Source organism: Orbicella franksi, chromosome 9 (assembly GCF_964199315.1).
Source record: "Orbicella franksi chromosome 9, jaOrbFran1.1, whole genome shotgun sequence".
NCBI lineage: Eukaryota > Metazoa > Cnidaria > Anthozoa > Scleractinia > Merulinidae > Orbicella > Orbicella franksi.
Window position 1 is genome coordinate 26,857,226 of NC_138153.1, and position 24,914 is coordinate 26,882,139.

Sequence of the window (24,914 nt, forward strand, 5' to 3'; positions counted from 1 at the left end):
CACTCAATCTGTGCTGTTTAATTACTGCAGTCTCCATATATTTTGTCGGCTTGGTTGTTACGTTTGATTGAATTACGGATCAATTTTTTTATTAATAGCGGAGCTCCGGCGGCCCGAAGGGCCGCCAAGCGGAGCCCCATACTCATATAGGAGAGAAAAGGAAACCCATGAGTTTAGGCCTCACGGAATGGTATGCAGTACATCAGTAGGAAAAAATTTATGACATGCGCAGTTGAACCGTTTCTCGGAAACACTTGCTCCAGTCAAATTATTGTAAACTTTTTGGCTGAATATCGTCTTCCGACGCGAAGTTTTTGGCCCATAGACGTGCAAAGAAGGAAGAATGGGACACGGCTGAAAGTTCTACCGTTTTAATTTTTTCTCTTTCGTCGCGTAAGTGGCAGAAATACGTATTTTTTTACTTTTTTGCCGTCCTCAGCGGGCAGAGGCGGTGATATCGAAAAACCGAAACGGTGAAATTGGAGATTTGCCTTCTAGTTTCCTGGATAATGAAGGTCTGGAGGCCTAGACTGATTGCTCTTGAAGTTATTTCAACTTTTTCCCCGCGCGCCCAAGATATTGTAGTGAAATAAATATTGAATGCACTACGCGCACGGAGACAGCTTGGGAGATGTTAAATTCGAGGCTACGAGAGGTGAGTTCACGCTCCATTCTTTCAGGTAAATGCAAATAGTTACCCCCTGCTAGTATTGATTAGTAAGCCACAACAACTGTTTGGTATTCCAGTAATGATTTTTTTCCAGCATGATAGGCACTTTCATTTTTAATGATCTGAATAAAGGTGGTCTTGTTTAGACATCCCGCTGTTGATAACATTTTCATATCTTGGGAGGGAATAAAATTATTCAGTCTGTTGTGCGTTTTATCAGTTACATAAGGTTTTAATAAACACTGCTCTGCTTTACATTCCACTATATTAGGCTACTTTCGATTCCTTTCAACCTTGTTTTTTCTCTCATGCAACATGGTACCTCATGTACATTAGTACACTGCTTTATGTTATTTTATCTTATACAAGCTACACTCTTGTGTAATTTTAAGCAAACTTTACGTTAAAAATTACCAATACTTACATTTTTACTGTAAAAATTATGCGGCTTACTTATCATGCTAGTTTTAAACAACTGCCCCATATGAATGATAATGAAAAACAATTATGTATTTTCAAATCCATTGTAAACTGCCGACTGTACAACTTTACAGCAATCATGCATTATAATCACTCAGAAGTATTTTTATATTCACATTCACTGTAAACTGCTGACTGTACAACTCTACAGTAATCATGCATTACATTATAATCACTCAGAAGTATTTTGATATTTATGATCACTATTATTTACACTGCAACAATTTGTATTTTACAAATGGGTAAGACTCCCCACAAACTAATTACTTTATCTGAATCTCAGATAGAACATAGTTGAAGCGCATTTGTTTAGTATGAAATTGATACAATTGAAAATAATCTTTTTGTGAAAGTACCTTTTTAGAAAGAGCCACCCCATATTTGACTTTCATTCTTCTTGCATAGGTAACTGGGTGGTATACATGTCCAAAGTGGATGGAAGATCAATGTTCAAAGACTGTACAATGTTTGGCAGGTTTTGTACGAAGAACTGGCATTCTCTTGGTAAGTCATGTGTTGAAAGTTCCTGTCCATAACCCCATACCTCAGTAGCTGCAAGTTGCATTAGAGATGGAACCTTTCCAGCTGTTCTGAATTCTGTAATGACAGTTGGCCGGAATGACCTCTGGTTTTCCAATTGTGATGTGCCTTTGGTGGAAGCTTTCCACTGCAGTTCAAGTTTGCGGCCTTCAGCTTTGAGGGACTGGATCATGCTTGATGTGTTGCTATTTAATTTCCTTGCTTCCCAAGCTTTGGGATATACATCTTTTGCAGTCAGTGGCCCATGGTTTTCACATTTTCGGATCATATTTAACTTCTTTCTTGCCTCTTGCAAAAGGTCTGAGGTCAGCATGTTTGCATATGCCTTCATTCTCTCTTCATGTACTTCTCTTGCTGCTTCAGTGGTGCGGTTGTTGTTTTTTCCACTGTGAAGTATGTTCTCAACAAATGTTATCGAGGCTTGTTTTGACAGCTCTGACATGTTGTTTTGAAGATAAAGTTGTGAAAGGTTGAACTGCCTTTCAGCAATTACATTGTTCACAGGAATACTGAAAATGTGTTTGGCATAGAACTCAAAAAGGTGGGGGTTAGCTTCTTTACTGATGAGACTACTCTGTGGTGATGTTGCAACTCTTTTGATATCATTCAGTAGTTTTGGTTCCTTCAAGTTCCAGATTTCTGCCCATTTAACTAAACCAGTTCTGTCCTTACAAACCAATGTGTGAAGATTTTGTCCGTGGACATAGAAATTTTGCACTGACCTGCTTTCTTTTTCTCTTTCAGTTGGCAGCATGACAGGAATTTCAAGAGCCTTCAAAACAGAATACCAGAAAGAACTTTGGTATCTTGGATCAGCTCCAATTCCAAATAACTTGGGGAAGGACAACCACTCTGATCCATGGTCTTTAACAACTTTAAGTGCTTCTTGCAACATTGGCCTCTGCACTTCCTGACGAAAGTGGTTGATGGCTGCAGGATCCTTCAGTGACATCTTCATCTGCTGCTCAGTTAAAGGGAAATATGCTGATGGAGACATCAACATTTTACTTAATGTTTCATGATGTTTAAGGACAGTTGCTGGCCATAATCGTGCCAGGTATCCACTGGAGAAGCCAAGTTCTTGATCTGTTGCTTGTGATGCATTGAGAGATGGAATAAGAAACTTGTCAAGAAACTCGTACAGAAACTTAATTTCCACTTGAATCATTGGACAGGAGCTCAACTTGATAACATTCTGCCACACTGTGTAGTGGCTGTCTGACTTTGGCATTCTTTCCAGGACACTCTCTCCAAGTTGTAGACAGGCTTTACCATACTTCAAGTGCCATTGAAGTGTCTCATAGTAGTATGTCCACCTCGTGTCAATAAAGGACTGGGGAAGGGGTGGCTCTTTACTTAAGATTCCTAGTGATACATACATTGATTTGTACTGACTTGGCCGTTCATGATGAAGCCAAGATACCTTATAAAGTAGTTGCAATACATGGTTGTTATTCATGTCACCCTTGGCCCCAAACCCAGCTTGGCACATCCTTCTTAACATAATGTTCAGGACGTGGGGGTAACATCCAACAAAGAACATGTCCTTTTCAAAAACCCTTGAATTATTTGCTATTAAACCATTAGCCTTCCCCTTCTGGGTTGAGGCATTATCCCCAACCAAACCTGAAACATTAGTTATGCCATATTCATCATGAACAACATGATATTCTACATCAGACTGGTGTTTTCCTGACCCACTCGCTGTCAAACTGTTACCAAGGACATATGCCCTGGGTTCATTGATCTCTGGGCACCAGGTGTGGACACCTACAATGTGCCGCTCTTCGCCACCTTTGTTGGAGTCATCACTCCATACATGGAAATCATATTGGCTACTTGCAAATCTTTTGCGTAATATCAGTTTATCGGCCTCCCCTAATAGGATATTCCAGTCTGCCAGTGTGGATGGCGAGACAACAACATTTGTTGGGGGGCTACAGTTGAATAAAATACTGAAAATTAGATGTAATGCAATGGGTGTCTTTTGGCTAGAAAGCAAACATGCATGCTGTAAATATCTCATGCAGGCCATAAACATGACTGTTCTACGATTTGTTCCATTTTTGCCATGAGAAAATGTGTCCACAAGGGAATACCTAGGTTTCTTTACATTTTCATCATTTTCCTTTAATTGTCTTTTCAGCTTTGTGGAAGCAGATTTTGTCCCTCGTAGTTTGTTACCGACTTGTTTCGTTTTCAATTCAGTAGACTTCAAAGTTCTTTCACGCTTCTTTGCTTCACTTTGTAACTTCAAGACATCTTTCCTTAGGTCATTGTTAATTCTTCTCAAAAATACTGTAAATATGAAAATGTCATAATTAAAAACTGTTCCTTACTATGATAAATAGGGCCTTACAAGTTTTACTTGTATTTTGTTTTTTTTAAATAATAAATTTAAGGATAGAAAAACTAAAGTATACAGTGTACTTGTGTGGATTTCTGAAAGTTGCTGTTTCCTCAGCGGTCCGCTTATATCGAGTCGAGATGTTGACTTGCTAATTTACAAAACGAAAGGCAGACAAACCCTTTGGGGAAAAATTGCATTCTCACAAAATTTACGACTAGACTAAAATTTGTCGGTCGCTTTTGGTTAAAAGGCTGTTAACATGAACCTACGAAAGTACCTGAAGTACTGGCGTAATACACGAAAGCCGGCCGGCCACAGAAAATTAAAAATAACCTAAATATCTATCTAATTTTGAACATTTTGCAATGGTTCGAGCAAGCAGACTTTTTTAAAAGAGCATTTAGCTGCGATTCAAATCTTGTTTACTGCGTACCCAGCTATGAAGGAGCCCTTTTTTTGCGAAGCGGTGATATCCAGTCCAGAGTATGTTATTAAATTTTTGTCTGCGTCGGAACTCGGTGTCCAACTCGATCGCTAAAATCGCCGCTTCAAGTTTGGTATTTTGACACAGCCGTGTCCTATGTGACCATACCATTTAGTTTGCTTCATTTTAAAAACTTTTTAAAACTATTTTCGTTTTAAGTATTCCTTGACCCCTTGTAGTGGTAATATATTATTACGTTAAATAAGTTTGAGTTTAAAAAATTTAGTGACAACATCGAAACTCGCATTAATTGACATCGCCACGAATTTTTAATGTATTTGTGGGAAAGCGGCTTTTACTGGTAATTCAGAAGCTTTAAGAAACACTTTTTAGGAGATTTATAGACGGCTTGATGACTACTTGAGCAGACACTTACCTATACTTCGTCGTAGCGTTTGTATTGTCCTCTTCAGGCCGGCACTTTCACACTGTAGGCGTTTACAGTCTCGCTCGAGTTTGTCGATTTTTTCCTTGCTCGACAGGTTTTTCAATTCTACTCGGACACTGCTTGCAGCTATTTTTTTCACGTTTTCATCGGTAATTTCTTTCTTCTTCGTTACTGACGGTTGATTTAACCGGGAAAAATGACTGCCGTGAACTCTTTTTCGTCCCATCTGCTCGACATTTTGTTGCAATTTTAAAATAATTTGCTTGAGTGAGCTTGAATGTAAACATTAGCGAGTTGAGCCCGCGTATCCATACGAACAGCAGTTTCCCAAAAAAAAGTACTCTGCGCATGTCACAAAAAATTGGGCATCAGGGGTCCAAGGGGTAGGATACCGTTCCGTGAGGCCTAGAGTTGATTTTCTCATGGTCATCATTGCTAGCGGTTTTGCTCGTGGGCGCGTACGCACGACGGCGACGACGACGGAGTCGCGCAACATGGCCGCCATACTCCAAATAATAGGTTCACAGAGACATGCAGTCTTGGTTTACCGTTTACTTTGATATTGGACATCCATGTTACGATCAATTGACACCTGTCAAAACAAGGTATCCGCTGACCAGTATCACGTGACCATATCGCGGGCTCAAGTTTACAGCTTATCGAGGTCGCGTGTTTTTTTGAAGTTGACCGCTGACGAAGTGCTGGTTTTCGATTGGATCGCGGGCTCATCTCAGGTTAACTTGTTGAAAACAGGGCAGGATTGTTCGGAAGCCGGTTAACGCTAACCAAGGATTAAAAGTTAACCGAATTATAACTTTTTTTTCTATACAAATGTTTTTTGGCTGCTTTGTTTTGTGTATATAGTGATTATTAAAACTCAAAACAGAAGGCCAAACAATATACAGAAAACCGCGCCGCAAAGCTACAAAACTGAAATCAAAATTCTACCTTCTCTAGGGTTATTTGACTCTGAACAACGCGGCCCAGGAGCTACGCTTTTAGGCTGGCCTAAATCTATATATTATCTCTCCTAGTATGACTAGAACTTTGCAAAGTTAAAATGCTTCTCAAAATCTGCGATGTTTGAAGAGTAATTTTACGAGAACTCTCAACATTAAGCTTCGTTCATGTAACACTCTTAAAAGTGTAGAGTAAACATACAGTGATATATGTTTGTCCTAAATCTCGTGCAATTATTCCGTAAAATATTAGTTCGCTTCTAAAGATATTTTTATTTTATTTTGTTGTTAAAACCTCCGTGGATTTTAATCAATTTGAGATTGGATTTTAGATCAAAGTCGGAACGACGAAAGTTCTCGTCGCTAAGGCTATCAAGCATCTGCTTAGCGAAAGTGAAATTCTCTATTCAATATTGCAATTTTCATTTTTAATAGACATTGGATGCAAAACTAAATGCAATTATGATAACGGTGAAGAATCGGATTTCAAATTTCGGTTGCTAAAGCTAAGCTGGTAGGCAACTTTGCAACTCATCTATTTCCATAATAGAAACTGAACCAATTCAAAAATCGCAGTTTATAAATTATGCTCTGTGTAATTCTGGGTTCATTTCTCATCTTTAATTTGCGATCCACTGGACAAAATATTTTGCGCGCCGTTGTGGAACAGAGGTTTTAGAAACTGATAGCGAAATATCCGAGAAGAGTTTTGATGCCAAACTAGCGAATCAGCTTGACGAAAAATATGAAACGAAAAAAATTGCTCGGGAGTAAAAAAATATATATATAAAGCGCAACACAAGAGGTTTTGCGCGATAGAGTTTATCAGGGCCATCTCCTTAACAACAGCGATCTCTAGTTCGTCCTTACAAAATTATTAACCCAATGTCTATGATTTTGATAAATATAGATGGTTCAAAATAATATTTAAGCATCACGTGAGGCGAGTAATGGAAGCGAATTTCAATTCTATTCACTATATACATGTAAAAATATGCGCTCGCTCTCTGTTGAAACCACGGCACCAATCTATCGATACAATTCTGTAATTCCCGGATTCCTAATCTAACCTTTTAGCTGCTTTTCAACATCGTACGTGCATATGTATCAGTTTTGACATCTGTCCAAGACTAAATCTTGTTTTAATCCCGCTTATGTACCATTCGTTCATGTAAGTCGATATTAAAATTATGCTGACACAATTCGCTAAGCCCCTTGTAGCTAAATTTAACCGACACTCGCACTTTTTTTTGCGTTGTTTTTTCTTAGATTTCTTTGCATACAAAACCGTTTCAGTTATTTCTAGTGACTTCTACGCCGGACAAACCCTTCTTCTTTTCAGTTAAAGGTATATATATTTTGTGTTAAATACAACTTTCATGCACGATTATAAGAACCGTTATTGTAGAGTGACACTAAATTAAGTGTCGCAGTGACTCCTTCAAAAAAGAACAAAAATTAAATTCAACGTATAACTAGTAGAATATTCGAAATTACGCAGCAGGGCTAGCTAATGGATGATTCTAGTCAATTCTTCCGCTCTGCGACCTTGCAAAACGCAAAAGAGAGAAGGAAGAAAAAAAACAACATAATAGCAAAAGCGGACCCACATCCGAAAGTACAAGCATAACTTTCCTTTTTCTCATCCACGAGGTCGAGATTGTGCCCACGATTTGACAGGGCGAGTCAGAATGGCGTCAAATTGTTTATTCCAATGAAGTCATTTCTAAGTTTTTCGTTACGAGTAAAGTTCAACTTCGGCGAAAAAGAAAAGTGACTATAAAAATGGCGCCATTTTTATAGTGAAAAGAAGATGAAAGGAGATAGGTCACATTCAATAGGTTTCGCACGATAATTTTTGTGAAAGACGTTTGTTTCGATTCTGCAAACCAAGCGGAACATTTTGACCTTCAGTATTGCTGTTTGTGAAAGCCCTCAAGCTGTACGCAAAGTGAAAAGAAGTGGATGAGCCTTTCTAAGAGCCTCTCGAAGTATCTTTTGTTCCAAACTCAGGTAACCATTAAAACCATTATACGCCCGTCGTATTTTAAGCTTTGTGCGCAATGAGGCTGAAATGCCGAGGGCTGCAAAACATGTCACTCAGTCAGTTACTTAACATATCGGCCTATTCACGATGGAATTGATAACTTCTAAAATTAGATTGAATACATAGGAAAACACGAACGTGAAACGGTTGCATTTAAAAGGAAACACTAACGCTATACAACTGACAAAGTAGACAGACTGGCGAGACCAAACCCAAACTTGTTTCCTTGGAAGGGATGGCTCGGATATGAGTTAAAATTAAATCTAGATGCCATACATAACAATTTTTTTTTTTGCATGTTGTCTTTGGCAAGATGTAGACAAAACGAATTACGGTGGTTTTTTAACGACGAAACAGAGGCGAGACTTTCAAAACCGTATCAGGACCCCTATCAGCTACAATCTCATAGGCGAGCTTTCAGCCTGATCTGCAAATATCAGCGAATTCTGTGAAAGCTTTCGACTGAAACAATATCACGTATTCATTTCATTTTTCTATGTTCTGTTCTGTTGTCTGTAAGAAAGACTAAGAGACTGAGAAGTTACGCAAAGCAGCTTCGAAATTAGACCACAAGCGAGCGTGTCGCACTTCAAACATTTAATTCGAAAATTTTTCATTCGGTGATTTCATTCTGTTCTACAGATCTTGTTGTGATCCAGTCAAGATTGCCTTTTTGCAAACAACTTTTACAAATAATACCTTCGTTGCGTGAAATGAGAAGCTGAAAACAATCTCAATAATTGAGTGATAAAGTTTTATCCGTTAATCCTTTCTTAAATCCATTTACGAAAAGCACGAACCTTCATATAACGGTAAGAAAGTTGTTCGTTCTGACATGTCTTCTACCTGGAACATTTGAAGCACGACGCATCCTCACTTGTAGAGAAAATTCTCGTGCTCTGTTGTCCAGTGTAACGACAATAGTGTTCAAAAGAAACGGAAAGGAGTTCACCTGTCCAATATACGATGAAAACATTTTAAAATATTTTAATATCTTTACAATCGGTCTCTCTCTGTCTGTCTCTGAAAACATAATTCTTGGAGATTTTATCAAGTTTTTCATTCAGTCCGCCGAATAACTTTATTTTTACTACAGCTGTGAAATTTACAAATCCTGGGATAGCTATCTCAATCGCTTGGACACAAGCCCCGACAATCCCGCAGAAAATATATAAACACTTATCGATATTAAAAATTATTGTAACAAAACTGTCTCTGATATTCATGAAAATGCGTTTTTGTGATATTTTGTAGTTTAATAATGACCGCAAATCGTGCAAAAATTTACATCTTCTAAAAGTCAAAGTACAAAGATGTATATATAAATAACATTTCTGTGGCGAACAAAGACCTAATGAACTCAAATCCCGATATCATTTAAATAGTTCCCTCTCGCTAAATGCTTTTAAGAATATTTTCTAATAAAAGATCTTCGGTAAGTTTGCAAACAAACCCATTATCGCTCTAATTCATTTTTTGTGGTGTGGGGGCTCACCGCAAGTTTTTCTTTGATTTCGCTCACTCGCCCCTCCGGAAAACCAACAAAACGCTATGTAAGGGACGATGACAAAAACCTTGAGACTAAAAGCTTATTAGACGTTCGCTCCAAACAGCGTTGTTTTGAAAGTTTAGTTTACGGGTCAAAGTAACGTTAAACCAATTTCCTTTTTGCTGGGAGTCCAACCGCTTTTTAAAAATACGCTCCATTCACTGTGATCAACAGAGCAAAAGACCGCAGACTTTTGTCACTGCCAATCATCAGTGAAGTACGGAAACGCGTCGCGTCTTGACAAACACACCTTTACGCTGTCTCGCGGGTAGTTTTTGTACAGAAGTGAACTAGAAAACATCTTGGGTGGTGAAAAACGAGCAATTACCACATCTCTTACTATCTGGCGTGCTCTTGTTGGAGTTTATTACCGAAGACTGTGTAGTTTCATTTACGAGGTGAGATCGAAAGTCAAGTGTTGTTGTAGTTCAAAAACCTTTCGCAAGTTAACTAAACGAGTCACAGTCGTTTGAATAGCCGGTTCCCGCTTAATTTATCAGGTAACTCTTTAAGCAGTACAAGTGGCTATAAGTTGTAAAAATCGACTAGCTAAAGAGACACAGTTTTACTTCCAGGAAATGCGTTCAGCCAAATTTGACACTAGCGAAACTCCTAAAACTTCGCGAAATCTGCGCACTGTTTTAAACAAGTCGCTTGTTCGGAATATTTCAGTTTATGGCTATGTTTCTGTGACAAAGAAGGAGCAGATTCGTTTACTCTCAGCCGGCTCTTGAAGTTTTACCTTGGACAGTAAGATAATTCGACGCACTAAAACATCGCATTCGGGTATTTTACAAGCCAAAAGCAAGAAAGTCATTCACATGTACAAGCTCTGCATATGAATAACATATGTGATAATGCGTGTTCTGTTGCCGGGAAGAAATTAAACTTTAACGCTTAAATATATTGAACAATTTCGTGGCTTAACATGGTCCTATTCTCTTTCGATATTAATCTTTGTTTTCTTTGGTTGATTCATGAGTGTCCACGGGCTGAATTCTACCAAAGACAACTTTCTCGTTTGATGCTTTTTTGACCTGCACATGTGCGAGTCGCTACGACTGGTCAAATTAATGCAATGAAAGTTTGTAAATAGAATATAAACGTACGTTCTCCGTCTGAAGCTGTTTTACTCCGAAGTTTATATTGTCGGTGTTTGAAAATGCTTCAAACTGCGTTTTAATGGATGACCCCCGACCCAAATATCAAAGTAAAGATAGAAGCAAGCAGTACAGAATCGCTTTTGCTTCGGGCTCCAGAAATACGTGGGGTTAAAAAGTTAATTCTAGGCCTCAGAAGATGGCAGCTATTCTTTGAAAAGTAAATCTCTTTGTTTTGGTTGTCGTATTACCCACAATAAGGGGCGTGAACTGGAGTCAAAACAGTTCAGTGAAAATTACTGAATCGTAGCCCACGCCAAACAGTTCCGTTTTTCGTATAAAATATTACTTGCAGAACACGATAAAGAATGCTTCCGAGAAAGGCAAAATACCAATTCATCATTATTCTTTGACCGGTGTTTTGTCTGATGGCCAGATAACACCATTTGTTGAAAACTCTTCAACAACTCGTTCGCACGTTTCACGCTGTGTTGGGTTTCCTGTCATCGACAACGTATAAGTCACGCAAAACCAAAATCTTTCGGAAATAGTTTCCTTCGGTTTTCGGTGAAGAACGTTTACGCTGTCTGTCGACGATCTTCAGCACGGTCGAAGCTAATGTTTCGATCTTTGATACCGGTAGGTGGTGAATTTTAAATGAATCGTGAATTTTAAACAAAACCTACGAAATGTGATGTTGACAGCTTTCGGAGATGGTTGAATGATAGGAAATTGGCTTACAAAATGGCGCTAATTATCTTCTAATGATCATAGTACAACTGTTTGAAAAGAATTATTTGGGGAACGACAGCGCTGGATATTTTCGCCCTGAAGAAAAAAATATATCGCGGCGGTTCACAACTCGTATAATTTCCGGAAAGTCAGCATAATTTTCAAAAGGCGTCACAGGATAAATTGATTAAGCATTATCTTAACTTCACTTTTCTGTCTTGACGTTTTTTTATCACAGTTTTTTTTTAATCCGATTTTTAAAGTACAAGTGACAGACATAATGAAAAAGCAACGATAACCAGGCAAATTGCAATTAGATATTGTCACTACTCCTTAGACAGAGAAAATTGTACTAATGCAATATATTGTTGATAAGTCGTTTAACCTGGCTGGCACATTTAAATTTTGAAACGTTCAGTTTAATAATTAATGCGTATTCGTCTTTTAACTTTGGTATAGAGGATTAATTTATTAATCTGCTTTAGATTTGTGCAAAATGAATTTAATTTAGGAGTGAAAGCAAGAGATACTGATTTTGTCACACAAGTCCACTAGTGCTGAAAATCATTATTTTTTAATACATTTTTATGTCTGGAGTGTGATTAATGTTTAAAGGCAAGACAAAACTGGTTAGTATGGAAGAATTCAAGTTTAATGCCGAACAGAAGTATTTTGCCAGTTAGGCAATCAGATATTACAGCCAGTCAGTAAGTTAAATATTATGAAAAGCTTGTATCTTTTCTTCATACAGCACTGTGTCAAGACATAGTGAATAAAACTTTGTAATCAAAATTCTGTTGAAGGAGAAATTAAACAAGAATCTGTAAACAGAGTAATTTCGAGAAAGTTTCAAAAGACGGACAATTTTGTTTCCAAGATAACTATCAATTCTCAATAGTTTGGTAAATATTCAAAATCTCTCTTGCTTTCAAAGATGTAAATAGAAAATCTTTTAATTCTATCATAAAATTATCTTTCGAACTGCATAAAATCTAAATTAATTGTTCCTATGCTTTTGAAATCACAGTCACCATAGCTGTTGCAGGTAGATCTTAAAATATTGTCTGCATTTGTATTTTGGCACACAGCCATTTCAAATGTAATTTTTATTTAGTCTACCACTTCTTTTTTTCTAGAAAGACTTGTGGATATGACATCACCATTTTTAACAAATAAAGCATTGTATTCTTTGGCACGTTTAAAGTAACACCACGATTAATATGCATACTCTAAAGTAACTTTCTTTGCTTCATTAAGCCACAAATGTTAAACAGTCAAAACGATATATTATCATTTTCTTGTGGGAGTATTTGCTAGAACAGGCAAAAAGTATGTGATGACACATGGTGCAAAAGAATCTGTACTGTCTCTACTCGCTGTCTGTTTAAGGCTAGCAAACTTAAATCCTTTATGTTTTCTTCATGTTTTCTTTTCAGTTTTGGTTAAAAGGACAAGCAATGCTTTACGATTCCAATTATTGTAATGTTAGAAAAAAATGCTCTCAGCTTAGCCAGAAGTTAAACTTTTCGTTTTATATTTTTGACCACAAATGAGCTTGTTGGTTGTTTTCTTTTTAAAAGATTGCTGTGTGATTTACTTCCACAGATCCATCAATGTGTTGATAGCTTACAGAAGCTAAGTTTAAGCTGTGGTTGAGGCGTCTGTGTACAAAAGAGTTAAGAAGTGCTAGCACACTTCTCATCTGCAAAATGAACTTCATAATACACATATTCTGCCTCCTTGTGACGCTTGTCTGTGGTAAAGAATTGGAGGAACAATACCAAAGACTACCAGATGCCATAGCTGTTATTGGGAGATCATTTGAATACTTTTTACCCCCTCGACATAGCAAACAGCAATACAAGGTATGTTGTGAATCAAAGCAGATGCATACTGTGAAATGAATATCACTTAATCCAGTGAAGTATCAACAATCAATATTGGTGTTAATTGAAAGAGGCATTAATTACACGGATGGAAGACTTGCCCCTAAAAAAATCAATTAAAAAGAACTGCATCTTCAAAATACCACATGCCTGGTCAGGTCTGATATTTGTTGAAAGTGCAAAAATACAGAATGTTTAAGTGACTCAAAATATTACTTAATACCACAAGCTTAGAGACAATGAAGTTGTGGTTGGTAATTATTGCAAGGGTGGGGAAACTGGAATGTTAGGTGTTGTCATGCAACTTTTGATATAAAGCATTGACAGTGTCCACAATGCAACACTATTTCAGAAACTAGAATGATTGTGGCAGCATTGATTACCAGCTACATTTTGAAGAAACAGAATGTTCGTTTAAAATGGGCATTTACACATTCAAAAAAAGCCCCTTTGTAGTGACACTACTAAGAAGAAATTAAGCAGGCTTATTAAAAAGTGCAGGCAGCTTCAAAATAAGTAACAAGTCTTTCTTGTGTCTGTTAGGCCTTAGAACAAGGAAAAACAGTGCTACCTAAATGGCTGTCTTTTGATGCAACCAAGAACCAAATTTATGGGTTACCCTTAAAGCGAGACAAAGGGAGAGTTGATATTGAGGTCCATCTAAGGGACAGCGGATTGCACAAGGCTGTTTTCTCTATTGATGTTCAAGACTTACATACCATGTTGGAGAATAAATCGATGATGTCAAACGAGACAAAGGTTCCACCCTTTACAGAACCACTTTGCTCTCATGGAATGCCCGTCACTGTTGCCACTGTTCAGTTTGATCTTCATGTGGGGGAGCTCTGTGGAGAGGAGAGAATGAAACTCATGAGACAACTGTCAGAATTCGTTGACGTGAACATAGCAGACCTTCACATGTCAGCTGGAAAGGGACATAGCACAGCATTTGGGTTCAAAAATATTGTGATGATAACAGCAGGACCAGGAAATGTAGCTGATCCCAAGAAGCCTGGTATTGTAGTTTCCTGGAAAATTGGCTGTGGAATGGATATTGCAGGTGTGTGGTACAATAATAATGTTTTGAAACCAGTGAGACTTTGATTAGGGAGTTATGAGTTATGGTGGCCCCCCGCCCCCCGCCCCCCAGGGGATGGCAGAAAAATTGGGTGGGGTGTGCAGCCTGCTTCTAAAATCCTGTACCCTATTTAAGACCAAACTCTATGATTTTCCCTACCCTATTTGTGACCTGATCAAAAAGTCCTGCTATAACATATGGAGTACATTATTGAGTTGTAAAATTGTAAATAGGAAGTTTGAGGAGCACTCAAGAAGCTAGAAGTTGTCCTTGGCTGTGCCTTGGGTGACTCTTATGCTTCTTTTGTTCTCTCCAAACTTCTCATGTTCGTGAAAGCATGAATCAATGGTACAGTCTGTTAACTAGTAAATTACTAGGTCAGATCTGACACATTATGATGGAAGATAACTGGCAATGGACTAACATGCAGGCTTTTAGCCAAATGGACATCCAGGCACCCTGTGGATGCGACCACTTATTAAAGAAAATCATTTTATTTTTCATATTTTGCTATAGCTATAGCACATTTTGGATGCCCACTTTTCAAATCTTGGCTAACAGCCTGCTAACATGTGCATGTAATCCAGAGGGACTGGCAATACTTATTGGTGTAAAAGTTGAGCAGAAGAAACTCTTAATAATTATGCAGTCAGGCTAGTGGAATCCATTCTTTGCTTGCCCAATGAGCAAGTGAGGTGTTTTGGGAAAAACGTCTAAAGCTGATTAAGTTAAGGCTTGAAAGAAATTTTTGGAGGCTACGTGAGAATGACTTTTGGAACAGTTCATCATAGTAACAGCTTGCCTAAAGGCCAAATTTGAAAAATGGTTTTCTTTGCACTCTGACAAAGTTGTCAAAAGTGGCCAGCTGCTGATGGATATTGTGGCACTCTGCTAGGCAGTTCTGTTCTTCAATGCCAGGTTGTTCAAAACTCTATTGTGTTGTTCCAGAAAATATCCATACCCCTCCCACAGAAGGTTTTTCAGCTTGAACCCCCACCCCACCCCTCCGGAAATTCCATTTTAGTGTCATACTTTCCTTCAAAAAATTGGGCTTTAGAATCCCCCCCCCCCCCCCCCCCCTCTCCCTTGGAATTTCCGTTAACCTTCCTTGGGGTTGGTATGGATATTTTAGTGGACAAAAATTCATTCTTTGATTAACTTTTTATCCTGGCTTAGCATTAACTGGCTTTCAAACAACCCGGCTCAGGTACTTGCATCACAAGCAGCAAATTTGCTGGCTACTTTCTGAAAACAGCTATCTAATTCAAAATTTTCTTTAAACTCTGTGAGCACCAGCACTAAAGAGGCACCAACTGGTTCCTCCAAACCCAATTTTGTTTAAAAAATTAATGATTGAGTTGTTAAGTGTTGGTTGCAAAATACTTGAAATTATAAACTTATTAAATGAGCAGGTGGGCAGAATGGGAAAATATTTAACTTCAGTTCATAACATACAGACCAAGTCCAGAGAGGTCAGTGCAAACTGACCAAGAGCCAAATATTTTCCTGTTTAGCACAAGCTATCTCTGCCAGTTATTGCTGTGTTGTGCAACAGACAACTTTTCCTGGTCCACCTCAGTCACCTTAGACCCTACACACATGGTAGTTTTTATATCTGTAGGATTGTGTTGGCAAGACCAAATGGTGGTGTAAAAAAGCAATGTACTTAAACCACGTATTGTTTTGTTTTCGTCATAGGAATAAAAATGGTCTCTCTTTTGAAGTCCAGTTCTGAGCAGGGAACATTTAAACAATTTTTTGAAGCCCCTGTTAGTGGGTGGCATATTGTAACTGGGCAGCCAAAACCTCATGAAAAAAGGGTACGTCGACAAGTAAGCAATCTGTTTCCAACTCCAGTACTGACTGGCATGTCTCCAACACCTTCGGCCACAATGGCTCCACCATCATCTATTGCTCCCAGTATAACTGTCATGCTGGCTACTACAACAGGGAGTCCCCTTCCTGTTAACACTGTACCTGTCATTCGGAAGTCAATTGGCCAAATGACCTTCTTCACTGGAAGAGCACTTCGATATCAAATCCCAGCTGATATGTTTTACGACCAACAGGATGGCAACACAAGAAATCTAAGGCTAGAGATGAGAACAGGTAGTCTTGGTCAACTTCCCTCCTGGATAATGTTTGACTCACTGAATCAAGTAATTTATGGCCTGCCTTTCAGAAGTGACAGCATTGGATTGTACGAGTTTGTTCTCAGTGCCACTGAGAACGGTGGAAAAACTGTATCTGACCGCTTTAAAGTACAAGTGTCCGACAGCCTAACCTCTTTCACTCACATGTTTACAATTTGCCTGAATTATGACTACAAAAAATTCATAAATGATGTTGGGATTCGACTTCAACTAATGAGAAAAATTACCAACTACTATGGTTTGGACTTGTCTCAGTTACATCTTGCATCCTACATGTATGAACATGGTGCCATTTTCTTTGCATTCAAATTTGAGTTATCAGACCAGAACTGCAACAGTAAAAATTTGCAAAATCTCATAGATGGCTTTGGCAGAAATAATAGAGAACTGAATCCAAACTTTCAGACATACCTCCTTCCAGAGTTTGACGTACTGTATGGCTTTCATGAGGGAATTGAACTATGTACACCACCTGCTGCTGAGAATTCCGTACCTGAAGTAAACAAAAACATTGGTCAACTGAGTGTGTCTTTGGGACAAGGAATGCACTTCATCATCCCATGGAACACTTTCTATGACCCGCAGGACTTTTACACACGTAACTTGAAGCTTGAAATTAGAACAAAAAATGGTGAAGCTCTTTCTGCAACCTCTTGGATTGGTTTTAATCCTTCAGAGCAGGAAATTTATGCCCAACCAAATGCTTCAAATTTAGTTGGACACCACAAGTTTCGCATAGTTGCTATTGACAGTGGAGGACTTGAAACTTTTACCAGTGTGAAGGTGCTTGTAGTGGATGACACAAACCGTTACAATCATGAGTTTTCAATCCTCCTTCGAAGCTATAGCTATGAAGACTTGGCAGGAAATACTAAAAACAGGGTGTTCTTATTGGAAGCAATTGCTAAATACTATCAGCTAAACTTAACTAGTGTACGTATCGCCAAGTATCTCGAAGGAGTATCTTTTCATTTTAGGTTTGATTCCATTCCATATGGGGAATGTGACAATCCACTCTTGAAAAGGATCATAGATGGCTTCTGGATTGATGATAAAAAAGAGGTCAATAAGTCATTTGTAACTGCCCTTAGAGAAGACAAAATAAGAATTTTGACTGGCTACTACTTTGGTATTGGACCTTGCGAAGGCATTACACCCAAACTGGAGAGCAGCCCAGTAGGTCAACCACATATTACCAAAAGAGTGTCCCAGGGACAAGCAATACGCTTCCATGTCCCTTACGACACTTTCTACGACGAGTATGAATTTTATACACCTAACTTGCGGCTGAGCATTAGGACAATGGAGAATAAAGATCTTCCACCATCCTCTTGGATTTTCCTTCACTCCAATCAGCAGGACATTTATGGTTTACCTTTGAATATCAGTACAGTTGGACATAATTATTTTCGCCTTATTGCAAGAAATAGACAAGGAAAGGAAGGATTTACTACTTTGAGGATCATTGTCTCGGAAGAAAATTATGAAAACACATTCACCATCCGCATTGAAAACTACAATGCAATCAAGAGAGATGTTTTCCAGAGAGTGAAACTGATAGATAAAATAGCCAGTTATTATGACTTGGAATACAACAACGTTAGGGTTTTGAGTCAAAACCCTGATACATTTACTTTTGGATTTGATACTGTTCCGGCTGGACCATGTGACGACCCAAATCTTTTAAAGGTGAAAAGTGGGTTCTGGAGCGACAGAAATGTAAATCCAAAATTTGTGGCAGCACTCTCTCCAGATTTTAATGTAATTTCTGGTTATTACCAACTTTGTGGAGAATATACAACAGGGAGTCCCCTTCCTGTTAACACTGTACCTGTCATTCGGAAGTCAATTGGCCAAATGACCTTCTTCACTGGAAGAGCACTTCGATATCAAATCCCAGCTGATATGTTTTATGACCAACAGGATGGCAACACAAGAAATCTAAGGCTAGAGATGAGAACAGGTAGTCTTGGTCAACTTCCCTCCTGGATAATGTTTGACTCACTGAATCAAGTAATTTATGGCCTGCCTTTCGGAAGTGACAGCATTGGATTGTACGAGTTTGTTCTCAGTGCCACTGACAACGGTGGAAAAACTGTATCTGACCGCTTTAAAGTACAAGTGTCCGACAGCCTAACCTCTTTCACTCACATGTTTACAATTTGCCTGAATTATGACTACAAAAAATTCATAAATGATGTTGGGATTCGACTTCAACTAATGAGAAAAATTACCAACTACTATGGTTTGGACTTGTCTCAGTTACATCTTGCATCCTACATGTATGAACATGGTGCCATTTTCTTTGCATTCAAATTTGAGTTATCAGACCAGAACTGCAACAGTAAAAATTTGCAAAATCTCATAGATGGCTTTGGCAGAAATAATAGAGAACTGAATCCAAACTTTCAGACATACCTCCTTCCAGAGTTTGACGTACTGTATGGCTTTCATGAGGGAATTGAACTATGTACACCAACTGCTGCTGAGAATTCCGTACCTGAAGTAAACAAAAACATTGGTCAACTGAGTGTGTCTTTGGGACAAGGAATGCACTTCATCATCCCATGGAACACTTTCTATGACCCGCAGGACTTTTACACACGTAACTTGAAGCTTGAAATTAGAACAAAAAATGGTGAAGCTCTTTCTGCAACCTCTTGGATTGGTTTTAATCCTTCAGAGCAGGAAATTTATGCCCAACCAAATGCTTCAAATTTAGTTGGACACCACAAGTTTCGCATAGTTGCTATTGACAGTGGAGGACTTGAAACTTTTACCAGTGTGAAGGTGCTTGTAGTGGATGACACAAACCATTACAATCATGAGTTTTCAATCCTCCTTCGAAGCTATAGCTATGAAGACTTGGCAGGAAATACTAAAAACAGGGTGTTCTTATTGGAAGCAATTGCTAAATACTATCAGCTAAACTTAACTAGTGTACGTATCGCCAAGTATCTCGAAGGAGTATCTTTTCATTTTAGGTTTGATTCCATTCCATATGGGGAATGTGACAATCCACTCTTGAAAAGGATCATAGATAGCTTCTGGATTGATGATAAAAAAGAGGTCAATGAGTCATTTGTAACTGCCCTTAGAGAAGACAAAATAAGAATTTTGACTGGCTACTACTTTGGTATTGGACCTTGCGAAGGCATTACACCCAAACTGGAGAGCAGCCCAGTAGGTCAACCACATATTACCAAAAGAGTGTCCCAGGGACAAGCAATACGCTTCCATGTCCCTTACGACACTTTCTACGATGAGTATGAATTTTATACACCTAACTTGCGGCTGAGCATTAGGACAATGGAGAATAAAGAACTTCCACCGTCCTCTTGGATTTTCCTTCACTCCAATCAGCAGGACATTTATGGTTTACCTTTGAATATCAGTACAGTTGGACGTAATTATTTTCGCCTTATTGCAAGAAATAGACAAGGAAAGGAAGGATTTACTACTTTGAGGATCATTGTCTCGGAAGAAAATTATGAAAACACATTCACCATCCGCATTGAAAACTACAATGCAATCAAGAGAGATGTTTTCCAGAGAGTGAAACTGATAGATAAAATAGCCAGTTATTATGACTTGGAATACAACAACGTTAGGGTTTTGAGTCAAAACCCTGATACATTTACTTTTGGATTTGATACTGTTCCGGCTGGACCATGTGACGACCCAAATCTTTTAAAGGTGAAAAGTGGGTTCTGGAGCGACAGAAATGTAAATCCAAAATTTGTGGCAGCACTCTCTCCAGATTTTAATGTAATTTCTGGTTATTACCAACTTTGTGGAGAATATATGAACACTCCACCAGTAACCATCAACCCTACAAAGCGCCAAACTGTATTCGAAGGACAAGCAATGAAGTACCCTATTCCTAGAGAGACATTCTATGACAAGGAAGATGGGTACACCCACCAACTCAAGTTGTTCATGACAACGATGAAAGGAGAAAACCTGCTACCAACTTCATGGATTCTTCTTTTTGACTCTCCACAGCAGGAAATTATAAGTTTACCTATAGGCAATAACAAAATTGGCATGCACAGGTTTTACTTGACTGCCACTGACAAGGGAGGGTTTAGAGCTTCCGATGAAATTGAAGTGGAGGTGTTGGAAGATACTAATATCTATAACCACAAGTTTACTATTGTCATTGATGATGCTACAGTTGCAGACAATGTGAATTCAAGAGTGATTTTTGTGGAGAAGCTTGCAACTTACTTTGGAGTGGACTTTCATGATGTTCGTGTCCGTAGCTATGGTCCAGATGTTCCAACTGTCTTCCAGTTTGCCATCCCAAATCTAGCATGTGATGACCTACGGCTGTTGAAGTGGAAATCCAGCTTTATCATGAACAAAAAGTTAAATGAAAACTTCATTAATGCTCTTCGTCCCGAGTTCCTAGTCTCTTCTGGCTCGTTCGAAGGCCTGGACATTTGCCAAACTCCTGAACCACCAAATAATACACCTCCACAATTGTACAATCACATTGATCGGCTGGATGTATTCCAGGGACAAGGGTTACGATTTCACATTCCTAATGACACATTTTACGACAAAGAAGACCTCTACACACCAAACTTAAAGCTAGAAATGAGGACAATAGATGGAGACAAACTTCTCAGGACATCTTGGATACTCCTCAATTCTTCACACCAAGAAATTTATGGCTTGCCTTTTGATGTTAATAGAATTGGATTACACGAGTTTTTGATGGTGGCTGCTGACAAGGAAGGAAGTGAGGCCTATGATGCATTTGAAGTGAGTGTGTTGGAAGACAACATTCCTTACAGTCACAAGTTTAACATTCTGATTGACTATGACAATGCTACCTTCATGGACAATGTGGGAATCAGAGTGCTCCTGTTAGACAAGATAGCCAGTTACTTTGGAGTAAACTTCACCAGCGTGCGTGTGGTCAGCTACACTCCTGGAATTCTATTTACATTCTATTTTGATTTTTTGCCATATGAGGAATGTTCTCATCCTACCTTGGCAAAGTTCATTGATGGCTTTTGGTTTGGCAATGATTTGAATCCACAGTTTGTAGTGGCACTTGCTCCAGATTTTAGGGTGGTATCTGGCTCTTATGAAATGCTTTCTCCATGCAAAGTTGTTGCACCGCCTGTTGCTGGTTTAGTTGCAGATAGGCCTGGTGGAATATGGTGGACTTATGCAATTATACCTGCCATTGTACTTGCCATTGTTCTCCTTCTCATTGGGTGCTGTGTGCTAATCCTTATGGGATGTTGTCGAAAGCAGAAAATGACAGGGGCAGAGAAAACAACCTTCATCTACAAGCGAAAGCCAGTTGTCCTCCAGGAAGAGTACGAGATCAAGGAACAGCTATTGAAGCAGCCAATAGTCCTGCCAAATGAAAAGCCCCCTGTGCCACCTGTGTACCCACGCAGCCCTGTTCTAGGTGGTGACAGAACACCACTCTTGATTGAGGAAGCGAAGTCTGTTCCCTACCAAGCACCGACTTTCATGTCTAGTAGACAAATGGCAAGTGGTGGTGGCAGTAGCAATGTTGCATTTGCTGGAGGCAATGGTGGTGGAGCTGGTGGTGGTGGTGGTGGTGGTGCTGGAGGTGCTGGAGGTGGCGGCGGTGGTTTAGCTGGTGGCAGCAGTGCAGCTGGTGCTGGTGGTGCAGCTGGTGTTGGTGGAGGAGTTGGTTCTTTTAGTGGTGCTGGGGGTGGTGCCTTTGGTGGTGGAGCTGGAAGCGGTGGCGGTGGCGGCAGTGGTGGCAGTGGTGGTGCAGTGGGCAGTGGTGGTGGTGTTGGTGGCACAGCTGGTGGTGGCGCTGGTGGTACTGCTGTCAGTTTTAGTATGGCTTCAGGTGGTGGTGGTGCTAGTTTTAAGCAGACTTCATATAGCTATAGTTACAGCAGCAGTGGGGGAAGTGTTTCTGGTGGAAGTCGCAAGGTAGCTTATTCTGGGTACAGGTTACCTCCAGCCTATGTGCCACCATAAACTCATCATATTAATAAACTGAAGCACCCTCTTGACAGTTTAAGTGGCTTGCTGACTGGACTGAAGTTCAAGTATCAAGGGACAGTAATTTGTTAACAGTTTGTTGCCATCAATCTTCTATGGGAGCCTTTGAACCAGCCTCCTACAATTTACATTTTGCTCATTACGCCAACTTGGAGGAAGATTAGATGACAAGCCCAAAGAGCATCTTCTATGTACATGTCCTGGCAGATGCAGTAACATGACCAGTTTTGTTAATTAATGTTTCCTACTTGTTTTGTTTGATGTTGTTTTAGACCAAAGTAGAAGTCAGTAACAGTGGATATCTCCCAAGCAAGGTAGGAGCTAGGTGGATATCTTCTGCTCACCATCCCTGAGGAGAATAGTAGAGTTTTGGTATCTTGTTACTGGTGATCAGCTTTAGACAAAAAGTGCAGATTTGTATTGCCATATTTAGGCAAGGTGTTGTTCCAGAAAGTATCCATACCCCTTCCATGGAAGGTATTATTAGTTTAAACCCCCACTTCCTGGAAATTCAGGTTTAGCTTCATACTTTCCTCTAAAAATTTAGGCTTTTGACTCCCCCCCCCCCCCCCCCCCCCTCCTGCTTGGAATTTCTGTTAACCTTCCTTGGGGTGGGTATTGATATTTTATGGAACTGTACAATGTTAAAAGAACAAACTGTCGGTGCTGTTTGAAAACCAGAAGAATAATGTTCCTGTTCAATAGGAAATAAATCAGAGCACAAAAAAACAGTTTGGTCATTTATGTAGACAATTATTATTTAAACTTGATGTAGAAAATCCTTCTTTTGATGTTGAGTATAAATTTGCTATTGTTAATCCTAAGTTTAAGGCTTGTATTGTTAGAAATAAGGGTTAAAACGGCCCAGTTAAGCATTTAAATTTGACTTACAGGTATAAAATATTTTTTAAAAACATTATAAAAAGTTAAAAAAAAGCTCAAAAGCTAGGCGACGTTTCAATGTTTTCACAACATTATCAAGTCAAAAAGTTAAGAACTTTTTTAACTTTTTATAATGTTTCTAAAAAATATTTTATCGCAGTTTTTTGTAGCTAAATGTCATTAAAAAATTTGACATAGGAATATTTTGGAAAGAATAGACACTTCTTCAGGTCTGAGGCAAGCAGCAGAGACTTTTAAAACAATATGCTTTAAATAATGAGCAAAATTACTATTGTTCACCAAGTGGAAAGTTGACCATAAGGGCTTGACATAAAGGATTTCATCCCATGCGAGCCATTGATTTTTCTACCAATTTTTAAGTTAAAAGAAGTGGCATGCACTGAATGTGATACAATAGTTAATTACAGTATCCACTTAGTACTTCTAGACTAGTATTAGGTCTTCTTATGTTGAAATAATTGTGTGCTTCTTAGCTACAAAACAGACTTCAATTCATCATGTCATATCTGGAGTCTTTATCAGCTTTATCAGGAGAGCAGAATGCTTCAGTAAATATTTCAGGTGTTTTGCAAAAAGTCCTTTCCTCCCAAGTCTTGGACTGGTCACTGAGTTTTAAAAACTCCAACTGGAATCTTTGTACATAACAGTTAGATTCAGCATTGAAACTGTAGGATCTTCAATTTCTCCATTCTGCACTCCTGTAGGTTTTCAGGGCAGTATTGCCAAAATATGAAATAGTAACTTTCATTTAATATTGAATTGAGATGCTATACTAAAAATAATGGATTTAAGCATGCCTTCAAGTTTCGATGATTCCATTATATGGTCCACAGTTGAACAAATATGACAGTACAATGTGGTCAACTGGTTCTTTTTGCTTTAGTCTGATGATCCAGTAAAGCTTTGGAAGTGTTATTTTTTTAAACAAATAATCTTGGAAAATAAATTTCAGCTGTTTAATGGATCACTTTTGACTTTTTTTTTTTCTGCAACTGCCATCCATTTTAAATATCTATATGCATTGTTTGGCTTTGGAAATGCAACAGCATGGGAAGACATAGATTCCAAAGGCAATCAAAGGATTGGTTTGTCGGCTATTGACATCAAATAATTTAAGAACCAAACCTAAAGGTAGCCCTATTTTGAAATATTAATATTCACACTTGTCTCCAAAGCTTCTGGGGATATTTCTAGCAAAAAAGAATCTCATCAACATTGAAGGAAGCTCTCCTGCTTTATTTTCTTTAACCCCAGAGCCAGGTTTAATGGGATTTCTTTGGGTGAAACCACTCTCATTAGACACTCCCCTGCTGAAACAAAGCACAAGTGCATGGAAAATCCCATCAGGGATAATCTTGGCTAAGCATGGCTTGCTGAAACAGCTCCCATACTTGTTTAGGATAGGGTGGTGGGATCATGTGTGCCAAAAGCATCTGCAGCTGACTGTTGATCGATACCCTTGATCAATATCCATTATCCTCAATCAACACTCGATTGATACTTGATCAACACCTCTGTTGATACTCGATCAACATCTCGGGCAACAGTTGGTCAAGAGTCAACTATGTTTCAAAGACAAGCCACCGAGT

General features: G+C 38.8%; 3 protein-coding genes across 6 annotated transcripts in view; 1 reads left to right on the top strand and 2 right to left on the bottom strand.

Moving 5' to 3' along the window:
- The window catches only part of LOC145498178 (neuroepithelial cell-transforming gene 1 protein-like), a 73,083-nt gene that overhangs the window by 33,682 nt on the left and 14,487 nt on the right, over positions 1-24,914 (bottom strand). The window lies entirely within an intron of this gene.
- LOC145498597 (uncharacterized) lies at positions 160-5,138 on the bottom strand. The gene is made up of 2 exons (XM_081478501.1): positions 4,901-5,138; positions 160-3,988 (listed from the first exon to the last, which is right to left on the bottom strand). Exons 1-2 carry the CDS (start codon positions 5,136-5,138, stop codon positions 1,539-1,541), a joined length of 2,688 nt encoding a protein of 895 aa, XP_081334627.1. The 3' UTR covers positions 160-1,538.
- Positions 8,589-22,990, top strand: LOC145498211 (uncharacterized). Its single transcript, XM_081478109.1, has 5 exons — positions 8,589-9,865; positions 12,905-13,164; positions 13,729-14,245; positions 15,962-16,216; positions 18,209-22,990. The coding sequence occupies exons 2-5, from the start codon at positions 13,009-13,011 to the stop codon at positions 22,396-22,398; spliced, it is 5,118 nt and encodes a 1,705-aa protein (XP_081334235.1). The 5' UTR covers positions 8,589-9,865; positions 12,905-13,008; the 3' UTR covers positions 22,399-22,990.